This window comes from Leucoraja erinacea, chromosome 34, assembly GCF_028641065.1.
Source record: "Leucoraja erinacea ecotype New England chromosome 34, Leri_hhj_1, whole genome shotgun sequence".
Lineage (NCBI taxonomy): Eukaryota > Metazoa > Chordata > Chondrichthyes > Rajiformes > Rajidae > Leucoraja > Leucoraja erinaceus.
In genome coordinates this window covers 9,579,605-9,600,218 of record NC_073410.1, presented here as the reverse complement: position 1 = coordinate 9,600,218, position 20,614 = coordinate 9,579,605, and the positions used below count along the sequence as shown (strand labels likewise).

The 20,614-nt window shown below is 38.2% G+C and overlaps 1 protein-coding gene across 3 annotated transcripts in view; it reads right to left on the bottom strand.

Moving 5' to 3' along the window:
- Positions 1–20,614, bottom strand: part of LOC129712985 (serine-rich coiled-coil domain-containing protein 2-like) — a 336,356-nt gene that overhangs the window by 104,100 nt on the left and 211,642 nt on the right. For all 3 annotated transcript variants that reach the window (XM_055661816.1, XM_055661817.1, XM_055661818.1), the window contains exon 8: positions 4,595–4,681. In XM_055661816.1, the coding sequence (XP_055517791.1) occupies positions 4,595–4,681 (87 nt within the window). The remainder of the gene's footprint in view (positions 1–4,594; positions 4,682–20,614) is intronic.

Genomic DNA, 20,614 nt, shown 5'->3' with positions numbered 1-20,614 from the left:
GTTTTAATAATATCATATGCCACTTCAGAATGCCTTTCATACGTTAAAGAACGAGAAACAATTTTGAATATGCAAATTAAGTCTAATTAACATAATTTATTTATATGTTGCTCTGCAGCATAATTATCCATTTCAATTTTCGACACTTTGTGAGATTCTTAAGGGTAACGTGATTTTTTTAATGAACTCAATTAGAACATATAAGTTGAATCTAATTGGCATAACACACTAATATGAACTCCTTTGTATTATAATTACATTCCCAATTTTCACAATGACAGTTCTCATAGTTCCTAAACTAGCAGCAAAACTAGCAGCAGTAAATTTTATTTTTTTTAAGTAAATTCGACATAATATAGACAAAATTGTCCACAATTTCTTAAGGCAGCACAATTCTTCAAATGCAGCCTCACCAACGTCTTCTATAATTGTAACATAACATCTCTCAATACTCTGGCTGATGAAGGCCAATATACTGAAATCCACCTTGACCCCCTATGAAACCAATTTCAGGGAACTATGTACCTAAATTTCTAGAGCTCTCTGCACCACGACACTTCCCAAGACCCTGCCATTCACTATGAAGGTCCTGTCCTGGTGTTTCTTCCCAAAATGCAACATGTTGTCCTAATCTGCTTTAAACTCCATTAACCATTCCTCAGCCCACTTACCCGGCTGATCAAAAATCCTGCTGTAATTTTTGATAACCATCTTCACCATCTACAATACTGCCCACTTTAGTGTGATCTGCAAATGTATTAATCATCACTCACATTCACATTCAAATAGTTGAGATGAACCACTAACAGCAATGGGCCCAACACCGATCTGAGGCACAGCATTAGTCAAAGGAAAAGAGTTTTCAACCTTTTCCTCTTAATATGAACACCACTATAATTTTTATATATTACATTTGGAATGCATAATCATTTGCAATGTGAAAATTGGAACAATGTATTAAGAAATAATCTTATGCATCAACTGTGCACAAAATATCTATGCAAAAATGTAATTTTTCTTAGTATTTAGCTCTAGTATTTTGTTTTAATTGTCAATAAGAAAATACACTTGCAACACTACTTACTTGAGGAGAGAACTTAGGAATGCAGTTTAACATTGCAAAACTGTAAACAGACATTTGTTTTGGAAATTATTTTCCAGCAGGTTACTTTGACATTTTTTTGCTAGTTAGACAATGGAGTAGACTGCAAGCATGCATTTCAATCATCTGCATTAAATTCATTAAGAGAAGTGGTTAAGTGATGAGTTGCTTTCGATTCTGCTGAGGGCTGCTTTATTTATTTGTTGGTCCATACACTGACTACAGACGCAATGCAAACCTTTAAAAGGAAACTGTGCTGGAGGAACCTACTATAAGTATATAATTAGTAGCTAATGTTGATTAATGTATCTCTGGGTCAAGAAGACTTCTTGGAATGGAACTCATTTGCTGAGGTTGGAAAGAGGAATGTAATTACCCAGAAATACTCCCTCAAAAATGACCAAGGTTGTTTTCTTTTAATTCCCTTTCCAGCACAGTGAAATAATTGCTGCTGTGGGGATGAGGTTTGGGAGAAGGTGAAAAGGTTGGTGGGCAAGTGGAATTGGAAGGACTGGCTTATTTCGTAAGACTACCTTAGAATGACTACCTCAATCTTGTTTACATGTCTTCAGCTTATATTGTTGGTTTATATCGGTCATCAATGGGCTGACGTTCTTACTGTGAGTTTTCAGGAAGGTACAAAGTAAATGGAACCTGTTCCAGTGGGAAGAGAGAAGGCCAGGATAGAGCAGTTAGCATGAGTGAATTCAGTTTTTAGAGCAATGGTTTATGAATTTCTCTCTACTACTTAGTTGTTTTAATGATGCTGAGGCAGAGACAGATAGATTCTTGATTAGTATGGGTGTCAGAGGTTATGGGGAGAAAGCAGGAGAATGGAGTTAGGAGGGAGAGATAGATCAGCCATGATAGAATGGTGGAGTAGACGATGGGCCAAATGGCTTAATTCTACTCCTATTCATTATGACCTTATGCTATCATTCAATTGTTGTTCTACTGATTTTTTTAGGAATAGTATTGAAATAATAATATCAGACCCAAGGTGGTGAACATTTGACAACATGGTCAGGAGGCATAGCATGAGGACGTTTGGAAATCTGTGGATTGTCACTTTCCTTTGACTTTGCTAATCGTTGACAATAATAATCATGAATTTTAAAAATGCTAAATTACACAAATCCAGTCCCTCTGGAAAAACAGCACATAAATCAATAAAAGCTGGCCAGTTGCGGTCTTTAGCAGCTTTGAAAAAACAAATACACATCAGTTGCATTGTTCCACAGCTGCTGAGGCTGTGAGCAGTGCGACACCGTTTCTCAGTAAATTTCCTTTCAGCGGTTAGCCTAAGCTACTTGTATTTTGGCTTTGTTTTAGCTCAAATTCCATGGGACCTTGGCCTGCAGCTGGATCTCAGAGTCTCGTAAGCTTCTAAATCTAGCTCCCCTATCTCAAATTCAGAGACGGCTTTACAAAATCTACAAATCTTCCACTGGGAAATGTAAACTAGATTTTGAAGTGTAAATACTGGGAGTCAATCTGAAAAAGTCCAAATGGAAACAATTCCAGTGTAACAAGAACAATTTGCATTTGTAAAAGCATTTTTAACAAAGCAAAGCGTTCCAAAGCACTTAATATAAATGGAGCTGCAATGTTTACGCTACACCCAGGCAGCCAGAACGCATCTACATTGTAAACAGCCAGAACCGAGTATCAAGAAGCAATGGATTTTCAGGCTATAGGATTTGGCAGAGCTGGAGTCCCTGTTACAGAACAAGCTCCATTTAAGGATCAAGTATTAGATTTATATCCGAATGGCTGAACTGTCTCTTTGAATATTCAGGTGGCCCAGTTACATTCTACCAGCCCACCAAAAAAAATGTTTTGAAGGTAAGAAGTAACCACAACAATTAAATATCTTTAAATAGATGAATGTTCAAAGATTGCATTATTTGAGTCATTATGTATATAGATCTTCAAAACCTGTAGAGAATGGCTAAAGTAAGAAAGGATCCTGAGTCATCCCAATCAGTTGTTGCTATGGTAATGCAATGACAAAGCTCATATAATCTTCCTTGACTGGAGTTTATAGCCAGCAATGATGGAGCCACCAAACAGGGCTCTGGATTACTGATCTGAAAAATGAAGCCATCAACATAGGGAAGAACACTAAGCAACCAGAACATATAACTGAAGGACTGTGACTAACTCATTAAGGGTGATCATAAAAACCTCAGCTGAGAGTGAAAAGTTATAAATAAAACAAGAAAAAGTAATGTACTCAAAACAACAACCTCTATACTTTAAATAAGAATTTCTTCATCCAATTTAGTGCCCAATTGAACTCTTAATTCAATTTCCTTATGATGGATGGTCTTTTGCCTTTATTATCTCCCGAAAGAATCTATTGAGATTGTTTCAAATTATTATTTAATGAAACAGAAGAAATGTTGTCATAAAGACCTTCTGGACAACAAATTTCAACAGCTATTTAATTCAGCTAGCTGCTAATAAATCAATGCATCAGTTATATTCCTCAAATCCTAGCTGTAATTTTCAGCTGGTTATTCCAAAAAATTGTTCATTGAAAATGAAACCTATGAAAATTCGAGGACTTCAGTTGTAGAATCATGTAGAAATTCAAAGCTGCATGGAACATACTGCACAACTATTTATATTTACTTACTTATAATAACATGGCAGCATGGTGGCGCAGGGATATAGCTACTGCCTTAAAGCGCCAGAGACCCGGATTTGATCCTGACTACGGGCGCTTGTCTGTATGGACTTTGTACATTCTCCCCGTGATCTGCGTGGGTTTTCTCCAAGATCTTCAGTATCCTCCCACGCTCCAAAGACGTACAGGTTTGTTGGTTGATTGGCTTGGTATAAAATGTAAAATTATCCCTTGTGTGTGTAGGGTGGTGTTAATATGCGGAGATCGCTGGTCGGTGCGGACTTGGTGGGCCGAAGGGCATGTTTCCCCGCTGTATCTCAAAACTAAACTACACATAGGAGGTGGCCTTTCAGTCTCTTCATTGCTCCCAACATGGCAGCCCCATCTGTCCCATTTCCACTCATTTTTACCTGAAATCCTGTAACATATTCTCTTGCGCATCCATAAACTCCCCTTTGGTTTTTTTCCACACTTACCTACACTTGAGATAATTTTTGATGAGGGAAGAAATGCAAGTGGCCAGAGGGTGCTCAAAAAAAATCACAAAAGAAAATGCCTTGGTTATGATTGAATCTGGGTCAATGGAGATGGGATGATGTGCTACTGTGCCACCATTTTAGCATCCATTATATAGAAACATGTCTCAAAGTAGTTTTTGTAAAGGCTAACATCAAGCTATTGTGTTAGGACTTGCAATGATTAATTATGCCAAAATAGGTTCCAAAACTTTAAATTCAACGTCTTAGAATATTTTACATTTATTTTCATGAGCTTTCAATTGCATATTGATATAAATTGTGCTCAAATGCATAGTTCTATTTGTAAAACAATACAGACTGACAAAAACATGAAAAGTTTACCTTATCTGTTGTGTTTATAGTCTCAGCTTGTTCTTGCGTTGGTGAGCCTATAGCTATGAAGTCATTTACAGAGGAACCATCACCATTCTGAAAAAATGAATACAGGTACAGATAAATAGTGATTGAGACGTTACAGACAAACTTAAAGACAAATGTATAGATGCATAGCAAGGTTACTCTGCCTGACTTACATATGCATTGATCTGGGAGAACAATTTTTCTTTTTTTTAGCCCATGTCCATTCAGCCTGTGCTGAAATAAATGGATCGCTGCAACTGGTCTTAGCAATCGCATATCAGACAAAGGGAACTTAATCTGCTGTATGCGTGTATGTGAATAAACTGATATCAAAATGGAAGTAAAGTACCTGTATTATTGAGCAAATATTAAGTGCTGGCAGATTTCAGCAAGTCAGGCAACATCTGTGGAAGGAAATGGACAGATGACCTTTCGGGGCAAAATCCTTCTTCAGATCCTTTTCCAGTCTGAAAAGGGGTTTTGACCCAAAACATTGTCTGTTTATTTCCCTCCATGGATGCTGCCTGACTTGCTGAGTTCCTCAAATGCTTTGTTTTTTGCTCAAGATTCCAGCATCTGCATATATTTGTGTATTCGTATTATTAGGTTCATTGCTGACTTAGCTCTGTGTCTCGTCCAGCTCTGTGAACAACTGGAGTCACATCGTAGCAGGTAACGAAAACACAATTTTTGCACAGAACCAAACAAAATAATATCATTTTTACAGTGATATTCCTCTCATACCAATGACACTATCAATAAACATAGTTTGTCAACGATGATCATTTAAAGTATTCAAGCAAATCACAATTATTATCTTTTTTTTAATGAAGTTACAGACCAAGGCACCACTATAGCATACTGAGTTGTTATCTTTCCAGAAAGTGACTGAACCCATATTCATAGAAATCTTTTCAAGATCAATGTTCCCATCCATTGGATTAGGGATTCCTCCTGTGCCTCACATGAGAAGGCAGTGGCAACCCAGACAGTATGTGTCAGCATAAAAGAGCATATGCTCCTATATCTGGACCTGTAAATCAAAACAAGACCATAAAAAAAGGAGCTCCTCAAACAGCCCCTTGGGTCCCCTCTGCCATTTAAAAAGATCATGACAAATCTTTTAAATCAAGCTCTATATTAGGATTCTACACAATATTGATCTCTTACTTGACTGAACCTCAAGGCAGTGAATTCAAAAGGAATTACAAGGTTCAGATTGAAGAGATCTCAGTATTAAATGGCTAAACCTTTATCCTGAAACTGCGAATTGTTCTTGACTTCCAGCCGAGGTAAGAACTTCTCACAATCCATTCAATCAAACCCTTATAGATGTTTCGGTGAGCACAGCACTAATTGATAAATACCAAAAAATAAAGATCTATTTGATTTAACCTCTCCTCAAAGTTTAGACTTTTCATCCAATAATCAATTATGAGAGCAATCTTTAAAATACCTCCATGATAGTGATACCAAAACAGCATCTCAGATGCAGTCTAATCAGAGGCCAGTTGGTAAGACAGCAATTCATCAATGTATTTAGTTGCATTTTAAGTGTGTGATTTAAAAAAAACGGGTTATATTTTTGGAAAATAAATCCCATTGAAGTTACAGGAAGGTGTCAGGCCAATAGATAAATCTTTTCTGGAAGAGCATTTGAAGTTTAGACCAAGTTTAGCATTGATAGCTTTTCTGAGAGGCATTTGGGTGTCACTGGAAGTAACCCAGTGCTGTGCTGGACCATGCTGCTAATCCATGAGTAAACATCCCAAGTAAAGACAACATTCAAGAAATAGCAGTATTGAAGGGCAGGAAGCTGGCTATCTCAGGATAGGCAAATGTATGCACACATTTCCAGGACTGAGGTCCCATGCCAATTCACCCCTCCCAAAATTAGTTCTGAGAATACACTTCAAACTCTTACTTTCCTGTCTTATTTAAGGACCAAATAATGTGGTGTAGAGTGATGCTTTTAAATCTGCAATGATCATGGACTTAATTGTATAGCTCCTCATTGCTGTAAGCAGTTCAGCAAAGGCTTGTAAAGAATTGAAACACAGTTTGTCAAGTCTGTGTTCAGCAAGCAGCATTTCACAAAAGTAAATTTGCCTGTATATATTAATAAGTTTACTTTGTCAACATGATCAAAATTTTAATATCAGGGATATGACTACATAATATTTTGCTTTTCTTTTTTCAGTTGGAGTTCCAGGATTAATCAAAATTAAGTATAAAATAATATGTAAAAACAAGGCTCTGCAGATGCTGGTTTACACAAAAGGACACAAAGTGCTAGAGTAACTCAGCAAGTCAGACAGCATCTCTGGAGAACATACACCATTCAGTATATTATTCATATCCAAAATAATATACCTGAACTACAGGCCAATGTGAAATAAAAATGTTGAGCTAAAATTCCTAATTTCAGTTTTATGCGTCAGGCTATCACCTATAGCATCAAATTCCAAAAATCCTTCTGTGCAGGAAGGAACTACAGATGCTGGTTTAAACCAAAGATAGACACAAAAAAAGCTGGAGTAACCCAGTGGTTCAGACAGCATCTCTGGAGAAAAGGAAAAGGTGACGTTTCAGGTCGAGACCCTTCTTCAGATCTGAAGAAGGGTCTCGACTAGAAACGTCACTTATTTCTTTTCTCCAGAGATGCTGTCTGACCCGCTGAGTCATTCCAGCTTTTTTGTGTCTATCCAAAATTCCTTCGCTTCTATAAATGCCGTGTTGGGCCCAATGAAATTAAGTTGGATTGCAGATATTTGGATGCAAAGACAAGATGCACCTCCAAACGTATGAGATCAGTCACCTCTTGCGCTGACAGCTGACTTTAATAAATCCAAAGGCCTCATTAAAAATAGATTTTAGTTGGGAAACTAAAGTCTAAAAGTCAGTAAACTGTAATAATTGGTACTTAGCCACACACACCAATTAATTTCTCTCTAATTACACTAAAGAGGCATCAGTTGTTAGTTGTCGAGCCTCCTAAGAAAAGGAGACATTCATCTAACATTTCAATTTCAGGCAGTCATTGCTGTCTGTGACCTGTTCATTTCACATGAAAGGACCCTATAAAAGAGCTTTAAAAAATATATATTTGCATAAATAGATCAACTAAACTCATGAAAAATTCAAGTTTGAAATATCAGCAGTCACATGGCATGGTTCAAAGGAACCCAAAATTATATATGAAAATTGGTGTTAACATACCTTTTTAAAAACTGAAAACCGAAACTGAATATTAATTCAAAAATCTGGAGTAGCACAGCGGGACAGGCAGCATCTCTGGAGAGATGAAATGGATGACATTTCGGGTTGAGACCCTTCTTCAGACTGCGACCCGAAACGTCACCCATTCCTTCTCTGTCTATCTTCAGTTTAAACCAGCATCTGCAGTTCCTTCCTGCACTGAATATAAATTGCTAGCTTCCTTTCAGAATCTTGACTTTTGTTCTGGGAAACCAGAGTCTGTGTCCTTAGCTGAACCCATCATCATGAAACTGCTGTTGAACATTTGCAGAGAGCAGGCAGCATGATGTGTGTCTGTACCCTCGGGCAAAGGAGCATAAACAAAATACAGCAAAAGAACCAATATATCTTATTATATAATATATCATATAACTATATTATACACCAATATACCATATTATACAAATGCACAACTCCAAGTCCCAAATCTTAGAGATAACTATGATACCAAATCTTGGGCGGCACGGCGGTAGCGTTGCGTTTACAACGCCAGAGATCAGGGTTCGATCCTGACTATTGGTGCTTGTCTGCACAAACAAGTCATTTTGGTAGTGCATGAGAAAAACATTGGATCATGGAGCATAAAGGCGTGCATGTTGAAGACGACAATCCAAGTGTTCCCCAAGCGGATATTATGGATGAACCATGAAGTGCATTCACAGGTGAAGGCCAGGTTCGTTGCATACAAGTCAAATTATCCAAAATGATACAAGAAAGAAGGCAAATGATCTTCAAGTAGGCAACTGAACCATCCTATCACCAACTATAGAGTAGTTCTACGCTACCAACCGCCTCATTGGAGTTTGTGCACTATTTGAACTTTACTGAACTTTATATTGCACTAAATGTTACTCGTTTATCCTGTATCTGTACACTGTGGACGGCTCAATTGTACTCAAATATAGTTTTTCCACTGACTGGAAACAAAAAGATTTTCACTGTACATTTGTACATGTGACAATAAACTAATGTAAACTGTAGTCAGGAGGTTGTTTAAGAAGGAACTGCAGATGCTGGAAAATCGAAGGTAGACAAAAATGCTGGAGAAACTCAGCGAGTGAGGCAGCATCTATGGAGCGAAGGAAATAGGCAACGTTTTGGGACATTTCCTTCGCTCCATAGATGCTGCCTCACCCGCTGAGTTTCTCCAGCATTTTTGTCTACCTTGTAGTCAGGAGGCGCAAATAAACAAAAAAACTCTCCCAACATCATAATGAGTACAATCATCACAATAATTAGTCTTAAACAAACAAGTCTACTGAGAAAAGGCCTGTTACCTCAGTGGTAATATTACTTTGGTCATAACTTGAACGTTGCATGTATTTTTGCTCTCTGTTTTGCAGGAAATATGGACAAAAGGGTGCATAGCAGATTTACAAGACTTTTTTGGCAACACTCAGAACTTGAAGCCTTGAGGAAAGAATTGATAAGCTTGTTTCTTTGGAACAAAGGAAGTTAAGACTTACTTAATTCAGACAAATAAAGCATTAAGGGCGACATAAAAGTCAGAGGGATCAATTTTTCTTAACCGAGGAATCATTTGACATAGAATAAGATGAAGAAAAATGTTTCCATCCAAAGTGTAGCATCTGAGGCAGATACCGTTAGCACACACAATTGGATGTACAAAAGAACTGCGATCTACAGGGGCCTACTGCTGAAAGCTGGACGGATCCTTTTCCATTGGCTGACATGATAGGACGGATGCAATCCTTCTGCATTGCAAATATTAAAATGCACTAGTACTCTGTTAACGAAGAAGATTTAGCCTCGCATTTCACACGTCTGTAATCTGCTCATTGAAGCGATTTGTTATTGTTTTAACGCAGCTTGAAACTGTTAATGATGCACTGAATACTAAAAGAGTGAGGTACTAAAAATCTCTTTGTACAGTTCAAAGTATAGTTTCATTCCGATAAACTTGACCACAGGTCAATTTTAATCAATTTTGCCTCAAAGGGCAGCTTATTCAAGCTAGGAAGCCTGTACACCAAGGCATTTGCTGGATTAGTAGTCATTGGAAAAGCATTAAGCTTGTTTTTTTTAAATTCTTCTCAAATTGCATTATTTCACATTTATCCACTATATATATTCTATCTGCACATTCCTGTCCACCAGCTTAATCTGCCCACATCTGCACCCTCCTCACAACTCTCCTTCACATCCACCATCAAATCTGAGCAGTTATTTAACTCTTTGAGATTGTATTTATAGGAACAGTCACACCGTTTTGGTTTGGTAAGTGATCCATTTTCTTTCCAATTCATCATTGGTAAACAGTCAACCAATTTCTCAGCATTCAAATGCTTAATATCATGTCATTCCCAGAATGAGACCATGACTCATTATTTATTCATTAATAGCCATCTGTGACTTCATTAACAGGAGATGAATTTCCGAAGTTAAACTTCACCATGACTCTGAAGGGTGTCCAAATAAAGTTTTGGTGGCACAATTCTTTGATCAATTCTACCTCTGTTTTCTACATAAAAAGTAAGCGGTTGTCAGTCAGACCAAAGCCTCAGTTCCGGCACTCAATTCTCCAGATTTCACACTGATAGAAGAAATATCACCCGTTGGCTGGAATGCAATAATCACAGACAACAATACAAGAGGGGACACGGTCACATAGTGAAACTGAGTGGCAGCAGGTCAGTGGCTGCCGTGATGGCTTGTTTTCTTTATTGCTCTGTACTTTTTATTCAATGTGATAATTTTAGAATTTATATTCTATACTGAATGAGATGATCCCTACATTCAGTGAACTATTTATCACAAGAACTGAGATTTTACATAGATGTTATAGATCACATAGATTTTAAAATAATTTAATTGAACAATTTGATAAAATGACAAGCTAGATTGTTCTTTCAGTTGGTTCTCCTTTCAGTTCTGATGCCAATTGAATCTGCAGATGCTATACGCCAGTAAAATATTTCCTTCTTTCTCGAGCAATATTTCTGCTCTTCTGTTGCTGTCTCTTTACTGGGGCACTCCTGACAGTCATTAGTAGGCACTGGATTCCATTAGATAATTGTAAGTAGGCACTGGGTGTATCTCGATGGTTGCAAGTGGGCACTGGATTTCTCCCAACAGGTGCCAGTGGGCACTGGATTTATCCCAACTGCTGCCAATGGGCAACTGGATTTATCCAGACAGTTGTCAGCGGACACCGGATTACTCTTGATAATTGTAGGTGGGTACTGGACCTCCTAATAGTTATTTACTAGTACACGCCCTTTAGAATATCTACCCCATAAAAAGGATGTAAAATTGATAATTGGGTTCTGCACCATTCCTAATATGCTTCTAACATTCCTAACTAATAACATTTGATGGCATATTAATATTATAAATTCAAGTATTCCTAGTATGTAAATAATTTATCATAAACCATGCACAACAAAATGTTGAATTAAACATTTTCATAAATACCTAATAAATTATCTATAAATTATAAATGCTCTGATATTGCACTCAATGGAGAAGTTAATTGGAAACAAGGTGAAAGACTTTCTAGTCTGTGGTCATAACTTACACAAAGTAAGGTGATTGAACAACAATTTGTACATTCATCTCAGCCCAATGATGTTGCCACTAAATCGTCTGAAGGATGGCAGATCCAACTATTTTCAGCTGCATTTATTTTTTTCCTGAATTATTTTTTCCATCATAAGATCACAATCTGAAATATTAGCTGATGGTCATATTATGTTTAATTCTATTTGTAAAGCAGCAGCTCATACCTGTAAGCTGTAAAACCTGGACTAAATGTGCAGTCAGAACCTGGGCATCCATAATAATCACCTCCCAACTCCTGAAAGCATTTCCACCATCTACAAGGTAAGTCAGGAATGCGTTGGAGAACTCTTCACCTACATGAGAAAGTGCAACTCTGGTCACACTAAAGAAACCTAACATCATCCAAGACAAGCCAATCCACTTCAGAACAATTAAAATATCTCTACCTTGCACTGTCAAACCACTGTGGCTGCATAATCTACATACAATAATAAAATTATTATTGAATTATAAAAAATGGTGCCAAAACATACAACTCTTGTATGCTGTCTCAGTGTACTAATCCTATACATTTGCACTTAACTAAGATTGTGCTTATGTGTAGTAATACTTTTACTAAACTGTATACAAATAAGTAACAGTCTCAAAATAGAACTGCTCGGAACTAATAGGGAAAGGAATTTCTTCACCTAGAATATGTTAATTCTTTGAAATTCTTGACTGAAAAATAGCTGTGGAGACTGTGACTGAATACATCAATGTGGAGATTAATATATTTTTGGATACTAGGGGATTTGTGACTATGATTAAGACGTAAAAGTGGCACAAGACAAATGATCAACAAGGAAAATATTAACTGGTGATAACAGGCATAACCTAATGTTCTAGTCAGCAGTAGTATTGATTGCATACCTATTGTTGACTGCAACTCTCCTCTAAACTCTTCTCTTACATCACCAAACATGTGAGTTTATAATTGGCCTCTGCTGATAAGTTGTAAGTTAATCACATCTTCAGATCTCTTATACAATAATGGATTATTCTCCTGTTTATTCCTCATATGTATTCAAAAAGGAGTAAAAAATGAAAAGTGAAGGGAGTATGGAAAAATTAATTAAAAAGTTCGTTTTTTACTCTCCCTTCATAATAAGAATGGAAATATTGCATGCTTGTGATATCATGTTAATCAAGTTTGAGAAAAAATATTTATGATTATGATTTTTAATGCAATAACCGCATATTTACATTCTGTGGAAATTTCATTTTGTTTCATTTAATATGACAGTAGTTTTATGAAAAACGCAATGGAACTGGTCTAACAGCACCTGAGTATTCATCAATGACCACGAGGGAAGATGAGAATATGAGAAATCAGTGGTATTCTGCTACATCTTCACAAGTTAAAGGATTAGGTATGACAGTATGAACGCTTAAAGTTCACTGGAAGATGTGCATGTAGTTTCTAGTTTGTTGATTCTCAATTTACATTTTGTTGATTTCTCAATTTTCCAAAACTATCTTTTAACCACTTCATTGCAGATGGTCTTGGACAGTTTAAAATATCATTTGAACATTAACATTGGTTTTAATTACAGAGTACAGTGAGTCTCTTTTCACAATCAGGTTTCCATTACATGACACCACCGAAAAACAGTTTAGAAAGATTGAAAGTGCATTTTATTTTAAACTTATTCAACATTCTGAATAACAGGCTGAAGTGGTTTAAGGACAGTGGTCAGAATGATGATAGTTTTCACAAGAAGAGTGGTTGACCTGCCTCTCAGTTATCCGCTTTTGGTGAGGAGACTAGTTTATATGAAATCACACTACTTGTGAAAGTGTCATTTTGTTTCAATTAATATAACTATTAAGCTTCATAAAAAAAATGAAATGCCAATTTCTTAACTTTTCAATGTCCAACCTTTAATTACCGTTACTACTCAGGGATGTGGAGGAGATATAGTTTACTATATCACACTAACGGATAGCAAAAACACATCTTCCAGTCGTTGTTTCTTAATTAATAGGTCTTTTATTGAAGTAGTACAAAACAAATAAATTATTTATAACTTTTCGTTCTTACTAACTGTTTCTTCTGTGTGGCATCTCGTGAACATAAACATGAACGTGATCGTGGTAAAAACTGTTGTCCTCACCATCCCTCGAGGCAAATTAAACTTTAAATCTCTGTGTCTGCGCTAGCCTCTCCAGATGTAGACACACCCCTCTACGTAGCAAATCCCGCCTACCAGCATACATACAGATAAGAACTAGAACTATCTAGACATGACTATAATATACTGACTTAACCATAAATGGCTCCTACAAAAATAATTAACCTGGTCTTATTTCATCTGAACCCTCACAATATGACCATGATTGAATATGAAAACATAAAACAAAAATAATTGCGGATAGTCAAAGGTTTTGGCTTGGAATCAACTATTTCTTAGCCTTTTTTTGAAGATACATGTCTATAGGAAAGAATGAAGAACTTGTTTCATCACGCATCTTCTCGATGCGATGTATCCAAGAGCGAGTTAGATGTAGCTCTTCGGGCTAACGGAATCAAGGGATTTGGGGAGAAAGCAGGAACGGATTACTGATTTTGGATGATCAGCCACGACCATATTGATTTGCAGTGCTCGCTCGAAGAATTGAATGGCCTATTCCTATATCTATTTTCTTTGTTTCTATACTTCTCCTCAGGATATTCCAAAGTAGGCAGCACTGTGGCACTGTGAGTAGAGCTGCTGGCTCACAGCACCAGAGACTCAAGTTCGATCCTGACCTTGGGGGTCATCAGTGTGGAGTTAGCATGTATTCCCTGTGGCCTATCCAGACATTGGGTTCCTCCAGATGATCAGGTTTCCTCTCTTGCCCTAAAGATGGATGTACGTATTGGATGCCTACAGGAAGTGGAGTTCCATGGGTAATAGAGCGGGAACCTTGCTGTTTGTAATATATGTGATTGAATTGTATGTGGATGTAGGAGGCATGGTCAGTAAGTACACTTGACATGAAAATTAGTGCAGTTGTTAATAGTGTGGAGGTCGCTTGAGGTTATCAATGTGCTGGTGAAATGGTCTGAGAAATGGTAAATTAAATGTATTTAATCCTAATAAATGTGAGATGATGCATTACTAGAAGGTTAATGAAGCTGGGGCATACATAATCAAGTAGGTCAAGGGATTATTGAGCAGTCCCTTGTGTACGGCCAAAGTTATGCAGAGCACAGATAGATAATGCGGTTTAGATAGCATATGTGATATTCTCCTTCACATCTCGGGCTACTGTATGCAAGAGCAGGGAGATTATGCTCTGACTTTATAAACGATTGGTCAGATCTAATTTGGAGTACTGCGTGTTGTTCTGGTTAGCACACCATAGCAAAGATTAGATAGCGTTGGTGAGGGTGTAGAGTACATTCACCAGGATGTTACCTGTCATGGAACATTACATTTATGAGGAGAGGCTGGGTAGGTCTATGTCCCCTGGAACAGGAGGTTAGGAGGGAACATCACAGAGGTGCATAACATGATGAGAAATCTAGAGTAAACTGAAGGAAATTTTCCACCATACATGAGGTAGATAAAATTCAAGGGTCTGGAGTTATGATAAGGGACATTGCTTTAGGGTACGCCATAAATGGTTTGTGGGTAGAAATAACCATATGCTGGTTAATACACAAATACGCAAAAGGACACAAAGTGCTGGAGTAACTCAGCAGGTCAGGCAGCATCTCTAGAGAACATGGATAGGTGACGTTTCGGGTCGAGTTCGGCTCTTCTTCAGTCTTAAGAAGTATCTAGACAAGCACTTGAATCCCCTCAGCATGGAAGCCCAAATGGGGTACATGGGTCAAGTGCTGTAACATGGGATTAATACGGATGGGTATCCACTAGTTAGCATGAACATGATGGGCCAAATGACTTGCTCCCATGTTGCATGAACTATACCCTGCAATGTCCATGTCCCTTCAGCCTCTTGCTTTCAAATGGTCTAAAAAGATGAATGGAAAATGCAAGTTCTACTGGCACCAATTCAGTTAAAGGGTGAAAAAAGACACAAGGAATAATTGACATCATAATAAAACAAAGATAAATACATTTAAAATATGGTCCCTGTTTAAATGCACAAATGTTATTATATAATCTTGTAATAGCACATTATCTTCCAACTAAAATTCATAAAATTAAAATTGTAGTTGGAAATTTGATGCATAAAAACAGAAAATGCTGGGAATATTGAGCAAGCCAGTCAGCATCTGAGGAAAAAGAAACAGGGCTAATGCTTCAAGTTGGAAAGCCTTCATCAAAGATTCATTATTCATAATTGAAGCGAGTTTCTTTCAGATAGTTACATCAAACCCAACCAGTAACTTCAAAACTGATTTGCTTAACCATTTCTTCACTAAACAATGGAGAAGCATCAAAATACCTGACAGCCACAGAAACCAACAAATAGATAGAGCCAGCAAATATCTTCACAATGAAATCTTCCATCACAATCCCAGGTCAGAAAACGCAACACAATTCTACAGGAGAAATAGGTCATTGTAACTCCACAGGAATAAATATATATTGTCAGGATTCAAGTTTGAATGAAGAAAATATTGGAATAAATGGCCTAAAAATTCAAAACCAGCATGCTGGTTTTCAAAGAACTCAAGTTATTGATACATTGCTATTTCCAATATCGATGTTTTCATAAGCTAAAGAGCCAGAAGGGCACACTTTCTAACGAAACCCGACATTGTTTTAGCAAGGTACCAGACACTAGGAACTAATCTGATGGGATTTACACTTAGCATTAAGACAAGTTCAAACAGTATTTCACACTTCTGCACTACAGTTAGCATACCATTCACTTTTTATTCTCACCCGTGTCGCTAACAGCTGTGTTTCGGCCTCTTCATTACAACACGAGAGACCTTGCAAATTAACCCAGACAAGCTATTCTATCCTGGCTAACGACATCAGCTTATTTCCTATGCAATGCTGATTGCCTATCAGACACATTATTAGAGCAGATACAACATTTGTGCACAATAACATTGCCCTCCAACACCTTCATTTCAATCTGTCAGTCAGTTCTTGATCATGTGGAGCAAAATCTCTCATTTAATTCAGATCAAAACACGATATGAAATCTGGATCTTTGATGCCACAATTAGACAGCACTTGGATTGTCGACTGACAAATGCATTTATTTTCCTTTCATCTTGTGTACCTATTTTCCCACATGACGGTGATACAAAAGAGTGAAACCAATCTGCTCAACTAATGCATCCATGGAAACAGCCAATTTACCACTCCATCAAAATATCCAACTGCTTTATTAACAGAACATCTGTGATATTGTGACCAATATCCTACCAATTACCTTTAATGCACCAAAGCACGCATTGAAATCAGTCCAAAATTTGTCTGGGTGTCTGCTGAGATCAGTCATCTGAATGTCTGAAGTAGAACTATAGGTCAAAATCACCACCCCTCCACCCCATACACCTCAAGACACATGAGAAACAAAAATCTGGATACTGCTGGTGCAGTCCTAGAGGGTACAACCAGTTTTCAGTATAACTGAAATCCTGTTTACCCTCTTGGGTGGACGCATGTGATCCTGTTGTACTACTTCAAAGTAGCATCACCCTCGTATCCAGACCACTGGTAGCCCCGAAGACAATGTTACCAAAATAAATTATCTGTTTATTATCTTATTGCTGTTTGTCAGTCCTTGCAAATTGGCCAATGGATTTTGTTATATCACAATAGTGATTTTCCTTTCAATACTTAATCAGTTGCATCAAACATCATAATACCAAAGGATATCAAAGACATTGTGGCAATTCAAATCTTTATATTGTTTATTTCTTTAATTTGTATCTACATCCTCTTGCAACCATTAATTAACTTGAAACAATGTTCTGGATTAAACATGTGGGAAGGAACTGCAGATGCTGGTTTAAACCGTAGACACAAAAAAGCTGGAGTAACTCAGCGAGTCAGACAGCGTCTTTGGAGAAAAGGAATAGGTGACATTTCGGGTCGAGACCTTGCTTCAGTCTGAAGATGGGTCTCGACCCGAAACGTCACCAATTCATTTCTCCAGAAATGCTGTCTGACCCACTGAGTTACACCAGCTCTTTGTGTCTATCTTCTGGATTAAGCTATTATTTCTGGTTTGTGTGTTGTAAAATGCAGAGGGTTCACTTTGATTTGTCTTCTTCTGAGACTGAACCCAAGTTTGTTAACTCCCATTTATATTTCAGTCCTCTGGCATTGAAGAAGGCCATGTTATCTTTCCCTTGTGGCTCATTAATCAGAAATGAATACAATATTACAAGTGCAGCATCACCTCAGCTGGATAATTTCAGGCTTCTGACTTGCTGCTACATTTGGTTTTCTTTGTTAATTATTGCTCGGCCACCACTGGCAATAGTCCACCGTCTGTCACAGATCTTTTATTGCACCTCTGAGAAATACTCGGCGTCTGCATTGAATACATTTCCTTGATATGACTCTAGGCTGTAGTGATGCCGAATTCTTACTTCAGAATCCGCCGCAGAACATAATGTGTGGTCTGTACCAAATGTAAACTAACTCTGGTGCAGTGTTAACCTGCTAGCTGAGGGTGGAATCTATTTGCACAGGATCACTTCATAAGGTGCACAGTAGTAATTTGATACTCCAACGATATTGAAAGTATTCGCATTAAACCTAGCCTAACATGTGCCTACAAAATATATTGGGAAATCAGAATAGAAATTATGGAAATCCCTCAGTAGTTCAGAATAGAACAAGAAAATATGAGGAGGAAAAAAGTGCTGGAAGAACTCTGCAGGTCAGCTTATATCTGTGGAAGGAATGGACTGATGATGTTTTGGGTCAAGACCCTACTTCAGACAGATGTAGTAGGGGGAGAAAACTAAAAGAGAGGTGAGGGTGGGCAAAGCCTGGAAAATTAGGTGATGGCGAGTCAGAAGATGGTGAAAGTTAGTTACAAAGGCTAGAGGTAAAAAGGAGACAAAAGGGTGACAAATAAGTAAAGAAGAGGAGTGAAAGGTAAAACTGCTCCCTAGATGAGCTTTCCATTCCAAGAGATCCAAGGTGCCCTCCTTTTCAGCAAACATGTTTCCACCTGCTGCTGTAGAGTTAGCCTTCAGCCGTGCCTCCTGTTGACCAGAGGAACACTGATGGAATTCCCCTGCTCCTCATCTTTCACTGCACCAGCCTCCGCTTCCAACTCTTCATTCTCTGACATCTTCAGTGATCCCACCACCGGTCACACCTTCCCGTTTCTCCTTTCTGTAGAGGCTACTCAGTCTGCAACTCCTTGGTTCACTCATCTCTTCCCACGCAACCTGCCCCCTCCCCAGGCACTGTGCTCTTTAACCACATGAGATGCAACACTTGTCCCTGCAACCCCTCGCTCACTTCCATCCAGAGACTTCAGCAACCCTTTTAGGTGAGACAGAAGTTGACCTGCAATTCTTCCACCTTGTCTATTGCATATGGTGCTCCCAATGTAGCCTCCTCTACATTGGCGAGACCAAGTGTTGACAAGGTGACTATTGCTGTCTGCAAAGGCAGTTGCGAACCATTTCTCCCCTTCCCATTCCGCTTGTCCTTGGCCTCCTCCTCTGCCAGAGTGAAGCCATATGCAAACTAGAGGAACAGCATCTCATCTTCCTAAAATCCAACTGCATGAACATTGAATTCTCCAATTTCAAATAACATTCCCCTACAACCAAATCATGCTCCCCACCAATAGGTGTACAAATATTTATCCCTCCACCCTGTGCAGGCTTCTTCTTTCCCCTCCCCGCTCCCTGCCATGGATGCCCTCCACCGCAAACGGTGTCTGAGACGGGCTGGGAAAATCATCAAGGATCCCTCTCACCCTAACCATGGACTATTTGCCCTCTTCCCATCAGGGAGGCAGTACAGGAGCCTCAGGTCCCGCACAAGCAGGCTGAGGAACAGCTTTTTCAATAACACCATTACACTGCTGAACTCACAGTCCCGACGCTAGCTATCTTTTATACTCTCCCATTTGTATACATTTATTTGCCTATGTACCAGTTTAATTCATCCACAGTCCACACATTGTTAACCAGTATTTGTATTTCTACTATCTTGCACTATGACCAGATGTTAAACTGCATTTTGTTGTACCTGTACTCGTATATGACAATTAAGTTGAATCAAATCAAATCAAATCTCCAATCTCCCATCTCCTAGTCTCTCATTTCCATTTTATCTCTGCTCTTCCCCATCCCCATGTTCACATATATCACTTTCTCAGGCTTTATGTTTCAATCTTCTTTTCTTATCAGACACTCTTTTGTTTCCTTTCCACCCGTAGTCTTTGTCACTATCTCCGCTACCACCACCAATCTGCCAGCACCTCCATCCACCTATCACTTGCCAAGATGTTCCCTACCTCACCTCCATTTTACAGCTTTCTCCCCACTGCTCCATCAGTCTGAAGAAAGATCCTGCCCCAAAATGTCGCTTAGACGTTCCCTCCATGGATGTTAACTGATTCACCTAGTTCCTCTAGCACGTTCAAGATTCCAGCATCTGCAGTCTCTACCATCAACAACCAAATGTGGTGCTAATGTAAACTCACTACAGTGTGAGGGCACCATTTAAAAACAGATACTGTCAACTTGAACCAGCATTCCTAACTATATCTTTCAGCAGGTTACACAAAAAAGCTGGAGAAACTCAGCGGGTGCAGCAGCATCTATGGAGCGAAGGAAATAGGCAACGTTTCGGGCCAAAACCCTTCTTCAGACTGATACCTAACTATATCTTTCAGCACTTGGGTTAAAGTTATAATTAAAAGCACTGATGAAATATATTGTATTGCAATCACTTCCACTTCACATTACCTCATATCTGCTATGCATGTCCCCAGAGCTACTGCAAATGTCTTAAAAATCGCATTAGCCTTATTTTCTCATTTTTATAACTAATTATACAGCAATTTCAGCTTCACATTACCAGAATGTAAAACACAAAATTGTTACTGGTTATTAAAGTGAAATATTAGGCGTTTTACATGTGGCTTCCAGTGATGCACTGAACCACAATCAAATTTCTTCTTCCTAAATGACCCAAGTAATTTAAAAAATAACGACGATATTCCTCTTTGTTCCCAGATCAGCAGCAAGATGTCTCCAAGATGACTCTTCCTTCAAGTTTACAAATG